The sequence below is a fragment of the Asparagus officinalis genome, chromosome 8 (genome assembly GCF_001876935.1).
Source record: "Asparagus officinalis chromosome 8, Aspof.V1, whole genome shotgun sequence".
Classification (NCBI taxonomy): Eukaryota; Viridiplantae; Streptophyta; class Magnoliopsida; order Asparagales; family Asparagaceae; genus Asparagus; species Asparagus officinalis.
In genome coordinates this window covers 129,407,237-129,426,036 of record NC_033801.1, presented here as the reverse complement: position 1 = coordinate 129,426,036, position 18,800 = coordinate 129,407,237, and the positions used below count along the sequence as shown (strand labels likewise).

The window sequence follows — 18,800 nt, the reverse complement described above, 5'->3', positions numbered from 1 at the left end:
CCCGGTTGTTCGCGGGCATCCGAACCCGACCCGCTGTCGCCGGCATCTTGGATGGCGGTGGTTGACGACGGGGGCGAAATTAGGGTTTCGGTGATTTGGGTATTTTTGGGAGGGGGTTGAGAGGAGAGAGAGAGAGAGAGAGAGAGAAAGAAAATTGTTATTATTTTAATTTGCGCGATAAAATGAAGCGGGCGGCTAAATACACTGGGCTAATAAAAGCCCAAAGAATTACTGGCAAAAAACTAAATGACAAATATGCCCCTACGATATGATGTAATGACCAACGGCCCAGTCTCATTGGAGTCGCTCTATTCTTTGAGCAGCGCCTCCATTTTTCTCGTGGTCAGAGGTTTGAGAAGAGGAAGCGAGTCGAGAGGTAGAAAAAGTGGGAGAAGAGAAGGGGTAAATTACAAGAATACCCTCGATCGGAGAGTTTCCCCTCTTAGATCAATAGATTACGCAAAATCTGTGGTCAGCTCAGATCGCAGGAGCCCTTCTCTAGGTTAGTCTCTCTCTAACCTCAACAAATCTCTTTATCTATTTATTTATTTCGAAAAATTAATTTCTCTGTGTATTGTGACTATTATGGGGTTTTCTCTATTGCAGGAAATTTAGCTCACGATTTCTTTCTATGAGTTGCTAATTCATACTTCTACTGATTACTTGACCTGATTTTGTCTCTATTTTGTAAAATTTTCGAAACCCATATGGAATTCATGCAATTTTTGCTTTCAATCCTGTAAAACTTTGTGAGAAAGCAACAATTTGCACACAAAATCACATTTTTAATTTCAAATATTTTGGGGTTAGAGAAGTTTTGGGAGAATGGTTACAAGTACATGGCTGCAAGCACATAGTTCAAGAATCATGATAATGCAACCATTGCAAACCCCCTCAACCAATTACCCGATTTCTGGCCCTTATCTTCCGACCAGACCTTTAAGAAAACTAGTTCAAGTAAAGGCAAGTTCCACAAATGGAAGCAATGACTCAACTACCACCCCACAATCAAAGAGTCCTATAACAACCGTTCTTGATGTTCCGGTGATTCTATGGAAGAAGACGGTGCAGCCGCTGAGTGATTTTGGGTTCGGTCAGAGGAGCATTTGGGAAGGGGGACTTGGTTTGTTTGTTGTCACTGGGGCAGCTATCTTCGCTCTAAGTATGGTGTGGTTGAGGGGCTATCAGTTGAGGGCTCGGTTCAAGAAATATCAGGCGGTGGTCGAGTTCTCTCAGGCTTGTGGGATTTGTGTGGGGACGCCGGTGAGGATTCGAGGTGTGACTGTTGGGAGTGTTGTTCGAGTCAATTCATCTTTGAGAAGTGTTGATGCAGTTTTTGAGGTATGTGGATGTGTTATTGGTTTCTATCTCAATACTTTTCAAGTGAGACATATTAACATAGATTTGTTCATGTTTTGCTCAAGTCTGATAATATTTTGATTGAGACACGTTCTTTAAAAAAAACTACTTATTGTATGTGTGGAACATATGCTGTTGTATGGGTCAAACTCACCAGTATTCCTCATATATATGATTGAGAGTATTGAGTCAGTTGAAACTTAAAAAAACATTGATGATGCATGTACTTTTCATGGGGCTTTTGCAAAAAAGAAAAGAAAATCATACTAATGGTTATGACATGGAAGTCAGTTTTACTTCTAGTAGAAGAAAGCACATACTTGATATTTAACTTTGCCCCTGTATATGTATTCGTGACTTTAGAGACTTCAAAATTTGAATCTTTTTGGTGTTCTGCAGTTAGTTATCATTGCTTTTTCTCCAAGAAAAAAAAATGTTTATCTTATATGATTCGAACTTTTGCGAGCAAATACCATGGTAGACATCATTATTCTCATCATCATCCTAGGCTAAGCTTTTGTTCTATGATAATGGTTCATTAAGGAGTTGAATTTTAATTAAGAAAATTCCAGAAAATATTTCATGAACAATTATCTCATGTAACAGGTTTGTTAAAAGTTAAACCTTTTCTAGTTGGCGTGGTATTCCTAACCATGCGTCCATGGATAAAATGGGAGGTTGATGTTAGACTTAATGACCAGTTGGTGATGTGAATATTGCATGGCAACGTAAAACCTTTTGTTTTATTGGTACCAACTGTACGATGTATTTGTATAGCTATAGTATATATCTCCATTATCTCTGATGTTTTTATAGTTGAGCGATTATAGAAGAACAAAGAAAAGACATCCATACATGATACTTGAAAGCATGGGATAAAGCATGTGCAGATGAAATGCAACTGCATGTACCATTATGAACTAACTAAATCCTTCATTCATCTATATATGATTATCCCAGCACGGTGCTAACTTTACTGATCCATAAATTCTTGTACTTAGGTCATTATTCTACTTCACTTCCCTTTTCTTATGGTTTCTTTATCCTCTCTGTGGCAGGTTGAAGATGACAAAACTATTATACCTCGAAATTCATTAGTTGAGGTTAATCAGTCTGGTCTGCTTATGGAAACACTGATTGATATTACTCCTAAAGATCCTCTTCCTACACCTTCATTAGGCCCACTTGATCCAGATTGTAGTAAAGAAGGTCTTATTGTTTGTGATAAAGACAGGATTAAAGGAAAGGAAGGAGTAAGTTTGGATGCACTAGTGGGAATATTCACTCGTCTTGGACGAGAAATGGAAGAAATTGGCATTAAAAAGAGTTATGCACTGGCTGAAAAGGTGGCAAAAATTGTACAAGAAGCACAGCCCTTGATTTCAAAGGTTTGAAAGTTTGTTGATTACATCCATTGCTCTCTAGCAATTGCAGTGCCAGGTCTCTTTATTTAAAATATGTTGCAAATCCTGGTAACTTTAATAATTTGCTGACTTTTTGGTCTATCTTTAAGTAATCCATTCCTTATTATGTGAGAAAAAGATTCCAACCTGAATCCACAACTCTAAACTATTGGATAAGGTCGAATCCTTAGAACATAGAAGCAAACAATAACTGAATTTGTGTATGTTGTTTAATGTTCTAGTTAAGTATGATGCATCTCTGGAAGTTTTTCTTGTATTTGTGATTGGTAGAACATTGAGTTTAGTGTGCATCCTTGCCTTCGTGGTTTTCTTGTGCTCGCCTTATATGGTGAAGAGCATGGTTCTATGTTGTGGCATTCTAACAACTGAGGAACATTTGGTGGCTGTGGTGCAAAGCAATGAATATTGTTGCATAGTTCTCTTAGAATGAATACTAAGATGCTGAAAGGGGTCAGAGAGGTTAATTCTTTACCCGCTTCAGTCAATATGTTAACATAACCCTAAAAAGAGTGATAAATCATGTTAAATGTTGAGAAGTCAACTAACCCTTCCCACATTTTAAATCCACATTTATTTTGAAATAGTCATCATTCTCTCCTTCCATATTTCTTAGTCTGGAGGAATGCATGATGGTTTGCTTGTTGTCCATGTCGTCAATGACAGCTCTTTACAGTTGTTTCGAGTTAAAATGCTTTACATTGGCAGTATGTAATTGATTTTGCAGATTGTTTACAAACTTTTTCTTATTCTCTTGGCTGTTGGAGCTGATGATTCATTCATAATTGACAAACAGTTTATATGGTGTGGTTAAAATTTTCAGATTTGAACAACTTCTGTATTTATGCCTTGCACTAGTTTTCGTTTGAGTTGGCAGTATGTAATTGATTTTGCAGATTGTTTACAAACTTTTTCTTATTCTCTTGGCTGTTGGAGCTGATGATTTATTCATAATTGACAAACAGTTTATATGGTGTGGTTAAAATTTTCAGATTTGAACAACTTCTGTATTTATGCCTTGCACTAGTTTTCGTTTGAGTTGGCAGTATGTAATTGATTTTGCAGATTGTTTACAAACTTTTTCTTATTCTCTTGGCTGTTGGAGCTGATGATTTATTCATAATTGACAAACAGTTTATATGGTGTGGTTAAAATTTTCAGATTTGAACAACTTCTGTATTTATGCCTTGCACTAGTTTTCGTTTGAGTTATCTTATGTATTATTTTCCCTTCAAAATTAATCATTTATCTAACTCTACTAGTACATTGGCGTCAATCATCTCATAAAGCATCATAGGTGCCTACTTTTGCTACGAATACTCATTTATGCTCTCTATTAGAATAGACATGTTTCCGTGACAGCATTATTTTTTTGCTGAATTTTTGTGCATTCTCCTTGATAAATACTATCTAAAATGGCATGCCATCATGTTACAGATTGAGCTAATGGCTGAAGATATCCAGCCATTGCTTGTTGAGGTTCGTGATAGTGCGATTTTGAAAGATGTTGAGAGCTTGACGAAAAGCTTGGCTGAAGTGACTGAAGATCTAAGGTACTTCTGATGTAACTGAGAAGTCGGATGTCTTAAGCTGAATTTATCATATTGAACTTACAGAGTAGGCTGCTTGTTTGTCTTTGTATTTATCACCCATCACCAAGAACACTAATCACTGATTGAACATGGTCCGACTGATGCCTAAGATGATAGGAGTGCATAATAGTTGACCTAACTGTTTTCGTCAAAAGTTGCTCTCGTTGTGGAATTCATTATATCTTCAGTCGATTACAACAAATTCAAAAGAAATAGTCTTTTTATAAGACTTCTTTTACACAACAAAATGAAAATTACAACTTCTTAGAAACAAACGCAGGATCGTTGTTTGGATCACTGCTTGCGTGGGATCTTTGCCTGTGCCGGGAGCGCTTTGACTCGTGGACCACCGATTCACAGATTCTGATTGAATCGTGAAGGTTTTGGGAATTCTTCCTCCGTTTATCGAAGTAAGAATTTAAAACGAATATCTTATCGATGTAAGATGTTCACTCTTCCAAAGATCAAGTCTGAGCTTAGATCTCTAGGAATCGCCAAAAGCTTCTTGAGAATGTTTGTGAAGAAGGAAGACTCTCTCTCTTGCTCTAATTCACCAAAAAAACTCAAGGCACTTCTGCTCCAATCTGCTGTCTCCCCTTTATTTCGTGCCTAGGGAGGTATTTATAGGGGTAGGAGTGCACAACAGTTGAAACGGGGGTGAAACAACTGACCAAGTAACTGGGAAAATGCTCAGCCCCCCGTCAATGATGTCCATAGGGGGGTATTTATAGCCTCCTTGGACAATAACTGAAGAAATAGCCGATCAACGACTATCCCTTTGACCGCGACATCCCGGACTGCAGCGGCTATTGGCGCGGCAGCATGGACTGCAGCGGCCACAGGGGCAGTTACCAGCACGTTCCATCGTGCTTGAAACTGTTTTCCCACGACTTTTAACCACCTTTTTCGTGGTTTAACTGCTTGTCCACGTCAGCACGTTCTATCTCTGATATGCCGCCACGTGGACTTCAAATAATCATCATATAACTGTCTTGTAACCACCATAGCACGCCCTATAATAGCCGCTGCACCTTATGCTGTCGCGCCTTAGCCGCGGCACAATATGCTGCCGCGCCATGGCCGCGGCACCATGAGCTGCCGCGCCCGAGCCGCGACACCAAGCGCTGTTTGTTGGTGTGTACATGTTGTCTCACTTTCTTTGAATGATTCACCCTGATTAAGAGAATGACGTTTATCGCCTTTTCTTTGCCTTGAGTTGTATTTGGATGCCTGTAAGCATTTTTTGACGCCTACAGATACCCCCTCCAAAGTATCTCAGACTCATCATTTTTTGGAGAGGAGTCTGGGACACTTTGGATATGATAAGTTTTCCTTGCAATTTCTTCAGTACTTTGTTGAGGAAGTTGCGTAACATAGTCTATGGATGGCTTCAATTCTTGACTTCTTCATCTTTTAGCCTATTCAGTGCTTTGTAGAATAGCTAAAATTCCTCCGGTGCTGCGTTTATCGCGTGGCCTTTGTTGAAGTCTTGAATTTGAACTGCCGTCGAAGAATAGAGAAATAGTTTATACTCATATACTCTATTGGAGTGTTCTGGTCTCTTTTTTGTTGGTAGAGGTGAACCCTAAATCGGAGAGGAAGAATTTTATATTCTATCTCCTGGTCTCTTGTTTGTTGATAGAGATGAACCCTAAATCGGAGAGGAAGAATTTTATATTCTATCTCCTGGTCTCTTGTTTGTTGGTAGAGATGAACCCGAAATCGGAGAGGAAGAATTTTATATTCTATCTCCTTGTGCAAAAGAAACTCAAAGTGGGATCTCCACTTAGAGAATCTGGACTGATTTGAATAATCCTGACTGTCATAAGGTTTGATTATTCAATTCAAAAGTGGACCTCTCGTTCGTGGAATGAATCGAGAAGAGATGTTGGTTATGGTCCTAACTGGAGTAAGGTTTGACCAAGTGGGAGTTTGGTACGATCCTAACTGTTTAAAGGTTTGATCGCTCAAGTTGTGGACCTCTCGTTCATGGAGGGAATCGAGAGAGGATTTTGGCTTTGGTCCTAACTGTTTAAAGGTTTGATCAAATGGGAGTTTTGAGACGATCCTAACTGTAGGAAGGTTTGATCGCTCGATTTGCGGACCTCTCGTTCATGGAAGGAATCGAGAGGGGATTTTGGCTTTGGTCCTAACTGTTTAAAGGTTTGACCAAATGGGCAGTGAGACGATCCTAACTGTTTAAAGGTTTGATCGTTCAATTTGTGGACTTCTCTTTCATGGAAGGAATCGAGAGGGGATTTTGGCTTTGGTCCTAAGGGCTTGTTTGGATTGAGGGGAATGAGGGTGAAGGGAAGTTAGGGGAACCATTCACCTCCATTCACCTTGTTTGGGAACACTTAGGAGGTGAAGTTAATTCACCTCCATTCACCTTGGTTCACCCCCTAATAGTATAAAAATTGTTACCCCCCAAATTGGGGTGTAACCAAGGGGAAGGGAATTCCCTTCCCTTCCCTTTCTTTCCCTTCCCTTCCCTTCCCTTAGTTTTCCTTAACTTCCCTTCACCCCCTACGAATCCAAACAAGTCCTAACTGTTTAAAGGTTTGACCAAATAGGGGTTTGAAACGATCCTAACTGTTTAAAGGTTTGATCGTTCAATTTGTGGACCTCTCGTTCATGAAAGGAATCGAGAAGGGTTTTTGGTTTTGGTCCTAACTGTTTAAATGTTTGACCAAATGGGCAGTGAGACGATCCTAACTGTTTAAAGGTTTGATCGTTCAATTTGTGGACTTCTCGTTCATGGAAGGAATCGAGAGGGGATTTTGGCTTTGGTCCTAACTGTTTAAAGGTTTGACCAAATAGGGGTTTCATGGAACGAATCGAGAGGGGGTTTTGGCTTTGGTCCTAACTGTAGGAAGGTTTGACCAAATGGGAATTTGAGACGATCCTAACTGTTTAAAAGTTTGATCGTTCAATTTGTGGACCTCTCGTTCATGGAAGGAATCGAGAGAGGATTTTGGCTTTGGTCCTAACTGTTTAAAGGTTTGACCAAATAGGGGTTTTGTGAGGGAAGATTGATTTAAAGAAGTGATCGAATCTCATCTCAACAAAAGAGTATTCGGAAATCACCGTGGGGATATAGTGTTTATTTACTTGGCTTGTTCCGCCGTTATGACACCGGAGTCAATTAAGGCTTGGATTTTGTTTTTGAGTCCAAAGAAAATCTCGGTGGGATGAAGAACCCTTCTGAGGTACGCACAATAGTTTGGATCCGTAACCCTCTTAGCTCCCTCCTGATCTTTAATAGGTGGTAGCTCGATTTTGTCATTGGCGAGGAGGTATTTCAAGATGGCTGGAGCTTCATCATCTTCGAAAGAATACTCCTTTTGAAACCTCAGATCGGGAGTCGCGTTCCCAGTGATTGCAGATGTCATCGGTCGGCTTCTCTCAGCTTTCTTTCTTTTAAGAAAGTGTTCAGCTTGTTCGCCACGTAGTTTTAACTCTTTCCAAGTTTTGGATGGTACGACCCCCAGAGCTTCCAAGACATTGATGGAGAGATTATTATGACATGTTTGCAGGATGAACTCTTCTGTAACAGGATCTCTGCAATTCATTGCTTTGTTACGGAAGCGCTTGACAAAATTATCGACTGACTCTCCGTCTTTCTGCTTCTCATCTAAAAGGGTTCCGATCGACACTTCGGTGTTATCATCGAAGAAATTGCTGAGGAACAAACTTTTTATGTCATCCCAGCAATTGATGCTCCCTGGCTTGAGACGTCGGTACCAATCGAAGGCGGGTCCACGAAGGGTGCCAACGAATGACCGGACCATTAAAGCCTCATTTTCAGAGATCATGCCCAAATAAGACTTGAAATAAATCAAGTGCTGAGTAGGCGAGCTCTTCCCATCAAATGGTGTGAAGTTAATCAGATTGAACTTTGTCGGGTACGATATTGAATCCCATTCTTTTGGATAGGGACACGGAATACCCGTCTTCTTTACTTCCTGGGCGGACATCAAAGCATTAACTTTGTTTTCAAGGTCTTGCATTTTCTTGTCCTCATCTTCATCTCTCTCTGAGTGATGTTGAGCAGAAATAATTGGGCTACCCCCAGTGTTATTAAACGGTGCAATTGAACCACCCTCAATATTGTTATTGGGAGAATTTGTTGAACCACCCCCAGTGTTATTGTCATTGGAAGGTGTATCAGTCATAATGATTTCATCCACTTCTGGATCACTGTCATCTACAACATTCTGAGTGTAGCGGCTGGATTCAGCTCGCTGACTAGACTCAGGAGGTTGAGGCCGTTGAGTTAGCAATTCTCTCATTTGTTGGATAGCTAACTCCATCTCTGTCTTTATCTCAGCTCTAATTTCTTCACGTTGCTTCGCTAGAGCTTCTTGAAGCATTCGAGCAAATTGATCGGAGGTGATCGTGAATACTTCTCTGGTTTGCCCTGTGCTAGATATGGTATCATCCGAAGCGATCGCAGAACAAGTGTCCGAGAGTTCATCCTCCGAGGACATTCCTTCTTGCATTTTCTTGTAATCTCTCTGTCTGATAGCTCTTAACTGGAGTCGAGACATCCGTTGGGCAATTCTTGAATTGACTTTTCCTCCTGGGGAAAAATCGGGATTTGATTCATTTGAATGCCGCTTAGATTTTCCTATATCAGCCATATTGATGGTGACTTCAGGGAATTCATCCTCTTGAATAGCCAACTTCTTACTAAAACGTCTCGGCCTGGGCTTTGACATTTCGGTGAAAAGCCTCTGGAGCACTGAGACTTTTTGCGGGATGGCTTCTCGTTTGGCGTAGTTATATTCCGTCAATACTGCTCTAATGAGTCGTGCACAGGAATAATGAGAGCTTATTTCTCGAATAACTCTCTTTCGAAATTTATTCACACCCCCAACTTGATAATACAATTCATCGGTATGATTGCCAAAAAATCGCATCGTCTGTTGGCATGACCTCTCAGGTATGACGATGTCATTTGGTGAATGCGTCTTCTTCTGGGGGTGTAAAACCTTGTTGGCATTCTCAGGATAATTTATTACTGTCTTTGAGCGATCCAAGGTTATGTCGGGAGTCGCACGTTTAGAACCACCCCCTTGCGGGTATGGAGTCTTAACGGGCTCCGAATGCTGATTTTGCTTAAGTCCAGACTTCGGAATCCAAACTTTGTAGAATTTTGGTGGTTCTTTGGCCACCGTTTTCTTGTTTCTTTCTCGTCTTTGTTGTGAAAGAGCACGGGCATAAGCAGCGTTTGCACGACATTTTTGTATACGTTCTTTGAGGGTTGAGCGAGCCCTCTTGACTAAAGTCCATTCATCCGTCGTTAGTTTAGCAGAAATATGAGTGATTGGTTGTTGAGACAACTGAACCACTCGATGTCTCCTCGACTCTAGGTCCGCGTGATAACGAACCCCGTCGGTTTGTTCTAAGGCCTTAGCTATTTGACGAGCGCGGCGCTGACGTTGTCTCTGACGAGCCCTCTTCGTCAGTGCCGGTGGCTTTGATTCGATGACTCTTTAACTAGATAAGAGTCATTGCGAGTAAAATCCTCAGCAACAATCAGGCGAGAGTCTTCATTTTGTGCCTTATTTGGCATGTAAGTCTTCTTCAATGATGAGATCCTCTTGTACTTGCAAGACAATGAAGATCTCGAAGAGGATGATGAGAGATATTCCTCAAACTTGGTTTGGTCGAATTCGTATTCGATCATGGATTCAACTGGAATCTTGATCGGCTGCGACACGACGGTCTCGGCAGCGAGACCGTTGGCTCCTACTGTGGTCGCCAGTTTGTTTTCGTCAAAAGTTGTTCTCGTTGTGGAATTCATTATATCTTCAGTCGATTACAACAAATTCAAAAGAAATAGTCTTTTTATAAGACTTTTTTTACACAACAAAATGAAAATTACAACTTCTTAGAAACAAACGCAGGATCGTTGTTTGGATCACTGCTTGCGTGAGATCTTTGCCTGTGCCGGGAACGCTTTGACTCGCGGACCACCGATTCACAGATTCTGATTGAATTGTGAAGGTTTTGGAAATTCTTCCTTCGTTTATCGAAGTAAGAATTTAAAGCGAATATCTTATCGATGTAAGATGTTCACTCTTTCAAAGATCAAGTCTGAGCTTAGATCTCTAGGAATCGCCAAAAGCTTCTTGAGGATGTTTGTGAAGAAGGAAGACTCTCTCTCTTGCTCTAATTCACCAAAAAAACTCAAGGCACTTCTGCTCCAATCTGCTCTCTCCCCTTTATTTCGTGCCTAGGGAGATATTTATAGGGGTAGGAGTGCACAACAGTTGAAACGGGGGTGAAACAACTGACCAAGTAACTGCTCTTTGGCCGCTGCAGTCGACACTGCCGCGGCTATTGGCGCGGCAGTATGGACTGCCGCGGCCAAAGAGGCAGTTACCAGCACGTTTCATCGTGCTTGAAACTGTTTTCCCACGACTTTTAACCACCTTTTTCGTGGTTTAACTGCTTGTCCACGTCAGCACACGTTCTATCTCTGATATGCCGCCACGTGGATTTCAAATAATCATCATATAACTGTCTTGTAACCACCATAGCACGCCCTATAATAGCCGCTGCACCTTATGCTGTCGCGCCTTAGCCGCGGTACGATATGCTGCCGCGTCTTAGCCGCGACATCATATGCTGCCGCGCCATAACCGCGGCACAATATGCTGCCGCGCCATGGCCGCGGCACCATGAGCTGCCGCGCCCGAGCCACGACACCAAGCGCTGTTTGTTGGTATGTACATGTTGTCTTACTTCCTTTGAATGATTCCCCCTGATTAAGAGAATGGCGTTTATCGCATTTTCTTTGCCTTGAGTTGTATTTGGATGTCTGTAAGCATTTTTTGACGCCTACACTAACCATTTATTTAATTACGGTCAAAAGACCTTGTTGATTAAACCGGCACTTCTCTTATAATTATTATCTGTTATCAGCAATTTTAATACTCCCATATAGATGAATCCTAGAAAACCATATATATTACATATTGATCTTCGATGCCAAAGGCAGGAGGGAAACTTTACTGCAAAGCGTTTGCTTTATTTTTCTCATGGCAGTTTTGTATATTTGATGAACTTCCATGTGTTTTACTAATTTAGGTTCAATAATGATCCTTTGTGTAAAACAATCATTCAGCAAACATCCAATACAGTTCGCTATACCTGCTTTCTACTTCTACTAGTGTGCACCCCGTGCAAAGCACGGCCCGCCTTTTTTGTTTCTGCTACAATAATTATTTTTTAAACGCTATGGTATTTTTTGTAAATGACATGGTTATTTTTTAAAATGCCATAGTATTTTGTATGTGCTACAGTAATAACTTATTCAAAAGCTAATATAGTTGTACAATCTAATTTCCAATTCTATAAAAACATACTTAACAATCCTCCAACATCATATGACTCAACTGCATTTATTTGTATACTTAATGGTAAATCCATCATAGCGTTCAGAGTCATAATTACATAGATTCTAAAGACTCACAAATTACTCACTGTAAGGGTATTACAAACAACTAAGATAACAAATAATATCGACTACCACATCTCAAATTAAACAGCTACCTCATGTTATTCCAAAATTCACAAAAAGAACGTACGATTCCATATCATCGCGAGCTTTTGGCTTCAGCAACATTTGTAAATACATAAGAAGGTTAGTTGAATTATTTCTTTTTTCTTTTGAGAGTTATGTTTGTGAATATCTCATTTCTTGACTCTAAAATGGATAAACATGAACCATATTAAGAAGATAATTAACAAATATCACGCTTGAATGAAACCGGTAAAGATCATACTTTATGATCATCGTCTTAAATTCTCTAGCTTAATTTACAATTTTGCAATTTTATGATGTTTTATTTGCAAGGAGGGATGCCAAACATCATGATCTCTTGTGCATTGAAATATATTAAGGCCATGTATATGATGCTTAAACTAATGTTGATACTCATACCTTAATTGTAACTGGGATTTTATTAGATTTGACAATTTTGTACATGGTATTTACAATAAAAGAAAAGGGAGAAGCTTGTGCATTAAATCTCATATTCATTAAAGGGGTAAAATAAATAGTTGACTTACAAAAACATTTAATTTTCCTGCACTTTTGTAAGCCAATATGAAGCATTGCAAGCATATCTTTCCCACCTAGTTGTACAACCTACAATCACATTCAAGTACATCACCTTTCATTAAAATGTAGCTACATATCAATTATGATATTTATCTATTCAATAAGTTTCAAGTATAGTTTGATATGAACTAATTTAAGGAAGACTTAACACTGCAAATACACTACATGCTATAAATTCATAAGAGATTCATATTGCTTGCCAGGGACATTTCTCTACTCTTACTCACCAAAAAAGAAAAAGTAGAAGCAAAACGACCAACACTGGAGGCAAAACAAATGAGATATATTCATATTGTTTACTTAGAAGGCATAAGCACACTACTGACAATAAAAAGCAAGAAAAAATATCAAAGATGATGGCTTTTCAGTATAACACAAATATAAGATGTATTATCATTCTAGAAAAATTAAGATCTAAAATCAAATAGATTAAAAATGAATCAAGTTCACAAATTTTCCAAAATCAGATTTTACTTTTGTTACCTACCAACATTTTAATTACCAAATATTTTATTAATCATCAAAATCAGCTCTTGCATCTCTATATATATGTAAAAAGAACAAACAAAATGCATAGCTTATTATAATAACCATCAAAATCTCACAAAATCAAATGTGTAATTTCTCAATTGAATATACGGAGGACACAAAATTATCATAGAATAATTGCTATATTAACTCCATTTTCAAAAGAAGAATTTGCATAATACATGATAAACACTAAAAACATAGTTGAGTATGATAATCACGGACCAGATCGAGTCACCTTTGGTAAGATCATTGATAGATCAACACCAATATAGCTATCATCAAAATCAGCTCTTGCATCTCTATAAATATGTAAAAAGAACAAACAAAATGCATAGCTTATTATAATAACCATCAAAATCTCACAAAATCAAATGTGTAATTTCTCAATTGAATATATGGAGGACACAAAATTATCATAGAATAATTGCTATATTAACTCCATTTTCAAAAGAAGAATTTGCATAATACATGATAAACACTAAAAACATAGTTGAGTATGATAATCACGGACCAGATCGAGTCACCTTTGGTAAGATCATTGACAGATCAACACCAATATAGCTATTTCTAACTTGCTTCATTTGTTCAGTTAGATAAATTTTGCTTGATTGAGTATGTACCAAGCAAGAGTCTCAGAGCCTCCATGATAGTGTCCCTGGGTATGTTCCCATATGGCTCCTGCAGGAAGCTGACACTTTTAAGAGACCTTAACATGTATTATTGCGACAACTAAAAAGTCTATTTTCATCTAGCTATGACACAATAACAGACGCATCAGAAGTTGCTAGCAGATGAATTCTCTAACATTCCTTGGTGTAGCATACAACTTCAGAGCTATGATTCAATGTTTCAAGCTTTAAAAAATTACACAAATATTGGAAATGCATGCTGCCATGATCCCGCACTACACCAAAGACCACTATGGATATTTGTTGATTATCATATCTAACTCTCCAGCATAGCATGTAAACTAATGAAGTTCTAGGTGATACGATAAATGTGTAAAGTAAATTAAAATAAATACCTCCAATTTGATAAAATAAATGCCCTCGAGATTTAAAAATCACCCATATATCCTCCTCTACTTTATAGATGGAGAACTCGGCATTTTAGTGCAGTCTATGGCCGTCGTATTCTTCAGGCAAAGGCGATGTAAGGAAAGGGCAATAGCGGTTATTTTTGAAATAGCACGTTAGGGCGAAGAACAGAGGCGATGTAACCCAACAGTCATTGTCAACATATAAATTTCTCAGAATTAAAAATCTAAACAAAAAGAAATTGATATAGCACAATAGAAGTAATTTTTTCAAGCATAAATATATGTAAAGATCCATTTAAAATTAAAACCCAACATTGAAATAAAATTAATATTCTGTAATTGTAATCAACTGAGTGGATGCTCTAATATTAGTCATTATCATCTTCAATGTAATCAACTTCTCCACTCCCTAATTAAAAAACAAACAAAACATATTAAAGCTACATCAGTCACAGGCTAATTCAATCACTGTCTAATTCACAACCGCTATTTTTTGCGGATACTTCTACTATGAAAACATGTATATATATATAATATATATATATATATAAGTCATACATGCAGATTGCTTGTTCAATTAAATTATTGTTGAGGTTACTCCTTTATAATGATAGTAATATTCACATCTACACTTTCGCCTGTTAGAAACGTTGTAGAGAACTAAATAAATAATACAAATTTCAAGATACTTACGAACAAAAATAAAAATGTATGAAGTCGTACAACTTTGCTTAGAAATTGTAAACTTAAAGTAGAGAAGGGAACATGATATATAGCAGAATGTGCTACCTGCTGAAACTAAAAAACACTACATTCATAAAGCTAAAAAAATCTTGAAATTAATAACTCTTTTGGTGAAGGCAAATAATAGTTGGTACAAATGATAAAATTAGCTACAAATTCAAGATAAAATCAGCTACAAATTCAAGATAAAATCAGCTACAAATTCAACTTTAACCACATTCATAATTTCATATATTTGCACAGTTTTAACATAACATAACTCACAATTAGCATATCAAATGAAAAGTAAAATAATGAAGATTTCGGATCAAGATCAAACCTTTGTATAAGCTTGAAATTTAAGTTATATGAAGTAACTTGCATTAAAATATAAATCAAGCAAACCTCGAAAAAGGGAAACATAGAGTAATAACACTTCCTCCTCATGCAAACCATTGCCTATCAATTCAACATAAGCTCATGTCACTCCTCAACTTTCACCAAATAATTAAATAGTTAGCCCATGAAACTCCTCATATTTAATAAAAAATGATGCATGATCTACTAAAAAATGACAGTGATCATCTTTATTACTAAGAAAATAAATAACTATAATCATTTACATAATAAACAAATGATACTAATCAATAAATTAAAATCTTTAAAAGTGGATACAATTAGGATTCATTACATCATAGAGATACATAAATATATAAATAGATTGTTGGATTTATGAATGATATAGGAGTGATATAATTAAGCTTTGTGCTGTATCATATCTGGAAATATAGTTATTTCAGCAGTTACAACGAAAATAAGTAGCTAATATTAATTAGTTCTTCAATATATTTCCTCTAACATGTTCGAAACCCATCAAATTTTAAATAAAATGAGAGAGGGTATAACTAATGACTAATAAATTAAAAATGAAAAAAACTCATCATTTAGTTTGGAGTAACAATTTAAAGTTCCATCAGATTTTATTTTTTTAACAGTTCAATTAGAAATAAAATAAATAGGTTAAAATGACAAAACCCAAAAATCAAATAGACTGGTAAATAAAGTAATTTTTCGGGAACTAATAATATTTCTCTGAACTGATTTGAAGTTTTTTTTACTCTTTCCTAATCATAATATAGTCTTTGATCATATTCTTTTGAGTTATAATTGCATCAAAATGAACAAATCAAGTATAAAAAATTACTAACATCAGTTCTTAAATATCAGATTTTATTTGAAGTTCTTAAAGTTCAAAAATTACTAATTCCATTTAAATTTCAGGGTAAATTGTAGACAATGTCCTTTCATCCTGCACTTATTAACCTGAATTCAAATTTTAGAAGAATAGATTGCAGATAACCTCCCCTCCCTTATAAATTATGGATTATCGGACCATTTACCCTAAAATTTAAGCACTAAAAAAGTACAAAATACGAAAATCATCAAAATTTTCTCACCGAACCAGTAGCGATCAGGCTTGATCCGAGTATTAGGAAGCTCCTTCGACTGCAACTCTTGGTTCAATATCCCCGCCTTTCGATCTCTCTTCGGTCGATCTTTATACAGCTTGAGACGGCGAACGGTGGCGGCGGAACGATTGCCCTTATCAACGCCTCTGCCATTGCTGCGGTTGGCGTCGAGGGAGTGCTTCGTCTTACAGGAGACATCGACTTTCTTCTCTTTTCTCTTCGCCATGGCCAAAAACCTCCAAAGCTTCTAGGGTTTTGGGTTGTGAGGAAGGAGGAGAAAGAATTCGCGGCATTGCTCGGTATTTATACAGATATAATGGGTCCTCCGTTGATTTGAGATTTTGAGAGAGAACCCCGTTGATTTGAGATTTTGGGCAGAAGGGGAAAGGGGGGGGGGGGGGGGGGACGGAGGGTGAGACTGAGACGGAGGGATTTCGTCGAGAGAGGCTATAAAGGTGAAGGGGTTTCTTAGAATTCGAAATTTGAAACTTAAATTTTTACTGTTCATACCGCATATATTTGTTACGAGGTTAAAAGAGAAGGTTACTGTAGCAGATAAGAAGAGAGAGAATTACTGTAGCATGAACAGGAATTCTTTGATCCTCCCTTTTGTATAAAGGAGTAGATTCCATGGATTCTGGCTTCGTGAAGTTCACTGCACAAACTTCTAACATAACCTTCCTGATTATATTGCATTCAGCTTATTTACGTTTCAAGATGATTTTCAGTTTTTGTTAAATTCAGGTTGTGCGATTCACTTTTGATGTGGAAAATAGTATTTCATGCAGATGAAATTTCTACTCGTAGTAATGTGAATCTTGTTCTTTTTACTTTTTGTTTAGTTCATACTTGGTCACTTCGCAGTCTGTGTTTTCTTTAGTAATGTAGCATAAGGAACATATGGTTGCACGTGTTTATATCAACGTAGTTGTCAGCTGACATGTCTCGTCATATCTAGATAATGGATTCATGAATAAGATGTTTCTTATTATTAGTTTATGACCCAGTGTAACTTAATTGGATCAAACTGATAGTTTTGAGTTCTTATTATCCAAAACTGATACACCTCGATGCTAGCCTGTAGCTTAGGTGTAAATTATGGAACAAAATAGAAATAAATCCTCATGAATTTTCAGAACCGTCTGTCATTTTCTCATTTTCTCTCATGTGCTTGCAGAAAGGTACAATCTTCCATTATAACCCCCGAGAACACTGAACTCATACGGCAGTCTATTTTTACCCTTATATACACATTGAAGAACATTGAGGTGATAAATTTATTTACCTTCTCTCACAGTTCTCTACCTCAATTAAGCAGAATGTTTCATAACAATCATTTATTTGTTTGTTCGTTTCAGGGTATAAGCTCGGATATTTCAGGCTTCACAGGCGATGAAGCGACTAGGAAGAATCTAAAGTTGCTTATCAAGTCACTAAGCAGACTATTGTAGGAAATCTTTAACTCCATTGTAAATTTATTTGGGCATATACACAATGGTCAGTGGCATTTTGAGACCAACATATATTAGCGAAGGATTAAGGAGCATCTAAGGTTTGTGTGTGTTGGTTAGACTTTCGGGTACTTTATATTCTTTTTTTAGGAAGACAAAACTTTGATGTCTAGACTGGTAACCCCAGATTTTGGATGAAGTGGGGGATTGTGTTTCTCTGAAATCTTTAATTGGCAAATTGGATGTTAAGAAATTGTGTCGATCTCCAAAGTGTAGTTCGTATTATACTGCCTGAACCTTATAACATGTGATAGTTGTGGTTGTGAGTTAAGAAATTTGATATTGAAGAATCCTAGCAATTGTTTATACTTTCATTGTTCTTAGCAGGTTCAAGTATATGGACCTGTTTGCATATTGATTCACAATTATATGACAATACGATTATTCAAGCTTCGGATTTAATAAGTTTGTTCAATCTCTGATTCGAGTTATTCAAGCTTCGGATTTAAGTTTGTTCAATCTCTGATTCGAGTTTATGTGTTTGATTGCATATTTAAAGCATTGTAGTTGATCGCTCTTGAGGTTATCATGTAATTTTGTTGGAGTATGATATATGCAATGTGGTGAATTCACCGGAAAGTGAAACAAAGTGAAAATAAAAAACATTTTATCTGAACTTAGTAGCTCTAAACCATGCTATTCAACATAGTAGCAAAGTGATGAATTAAGCAGAGTTCAACTTGAAGTTGTGGTTGCAAGGTTTTCGAACTCCAATCGCTAACAACTTTAAAACCCCAACACAAGTTCAAAATATCGGCTTCCCTCACAACTGTAATCATAAATTGCAAAACCTAATACAGAATCGAACAACTAATTGCAACTACTAATGACAACAGTGTTGCATTCAACAAGGATCTAACGTGTGTTGTGCCAATTATTGGAAACACTAGAGATTTCCGACCACAAAAAAAAAAAAAAAAAAAAAAAAATTAACCAAAAAAAAAAAAAAAAAAAAAAAAAAATCTTTTATCCCTCATTGTCTTGCCAAGGGTTCCCTCATTGAGCAAACAAATAATGTTGC

General features: G+C 37.4%; 1 protein-coding gene across 1 annotated transcript; it reads left to right on the top strand.

Annotated features, from left to right (window-relative positions):
* LOC109820672 (protein TRIGALACTOSYLDIACYLGLYCEROL 2, chloroplastic) lies at nt 309–18,085 on the top strand. The gene is made up of 6 exons (XM_020386852.1): nt 309–502; nt 607–1,341; nt 2,418–2,747; nt 4,218–4,333; nt 17,446–17,536; nt 17,627–18,085. The coding sequence occupies exons 2-6, from the start codon at nt 826–828 to the stop codon at nt 17,717–17,719; spliced, it is 1,146 nt and encodes a 381-aa protein (XP_020242441.1). The 5' UTR covers nt 309–502; nt 607–825; the 3' UTR covers nt 17,720–18,085.

What these genes read in the sequence shown, in the direction of transcription:
- LOC109820672 (XM_020386852.1), top strand. Translation starts at nt 826, where the DNA reads ATGGTTACAAGTACATGGCTGCAAGCACATAGTTCAAGAATCATGATA. An exon ending in GTGTTGATGCAGTTTTTGAG is followed by an intron (nt 1,342 to 2,417) that starts GTATGTGGATGT and finishes TCTCTGTGGCAG; the next exon opens with GTTGAAGATGACAAAACTAT. An exon ending in CACAGCCCTTGATTTCAAAG is followed by an intron (nt 2,748 to 4,217) that starts GTTTGAAAGTTT and finishes ATCATGTTACAG; the next exon opens with ATTGAGCTAATGGCTGAAGA.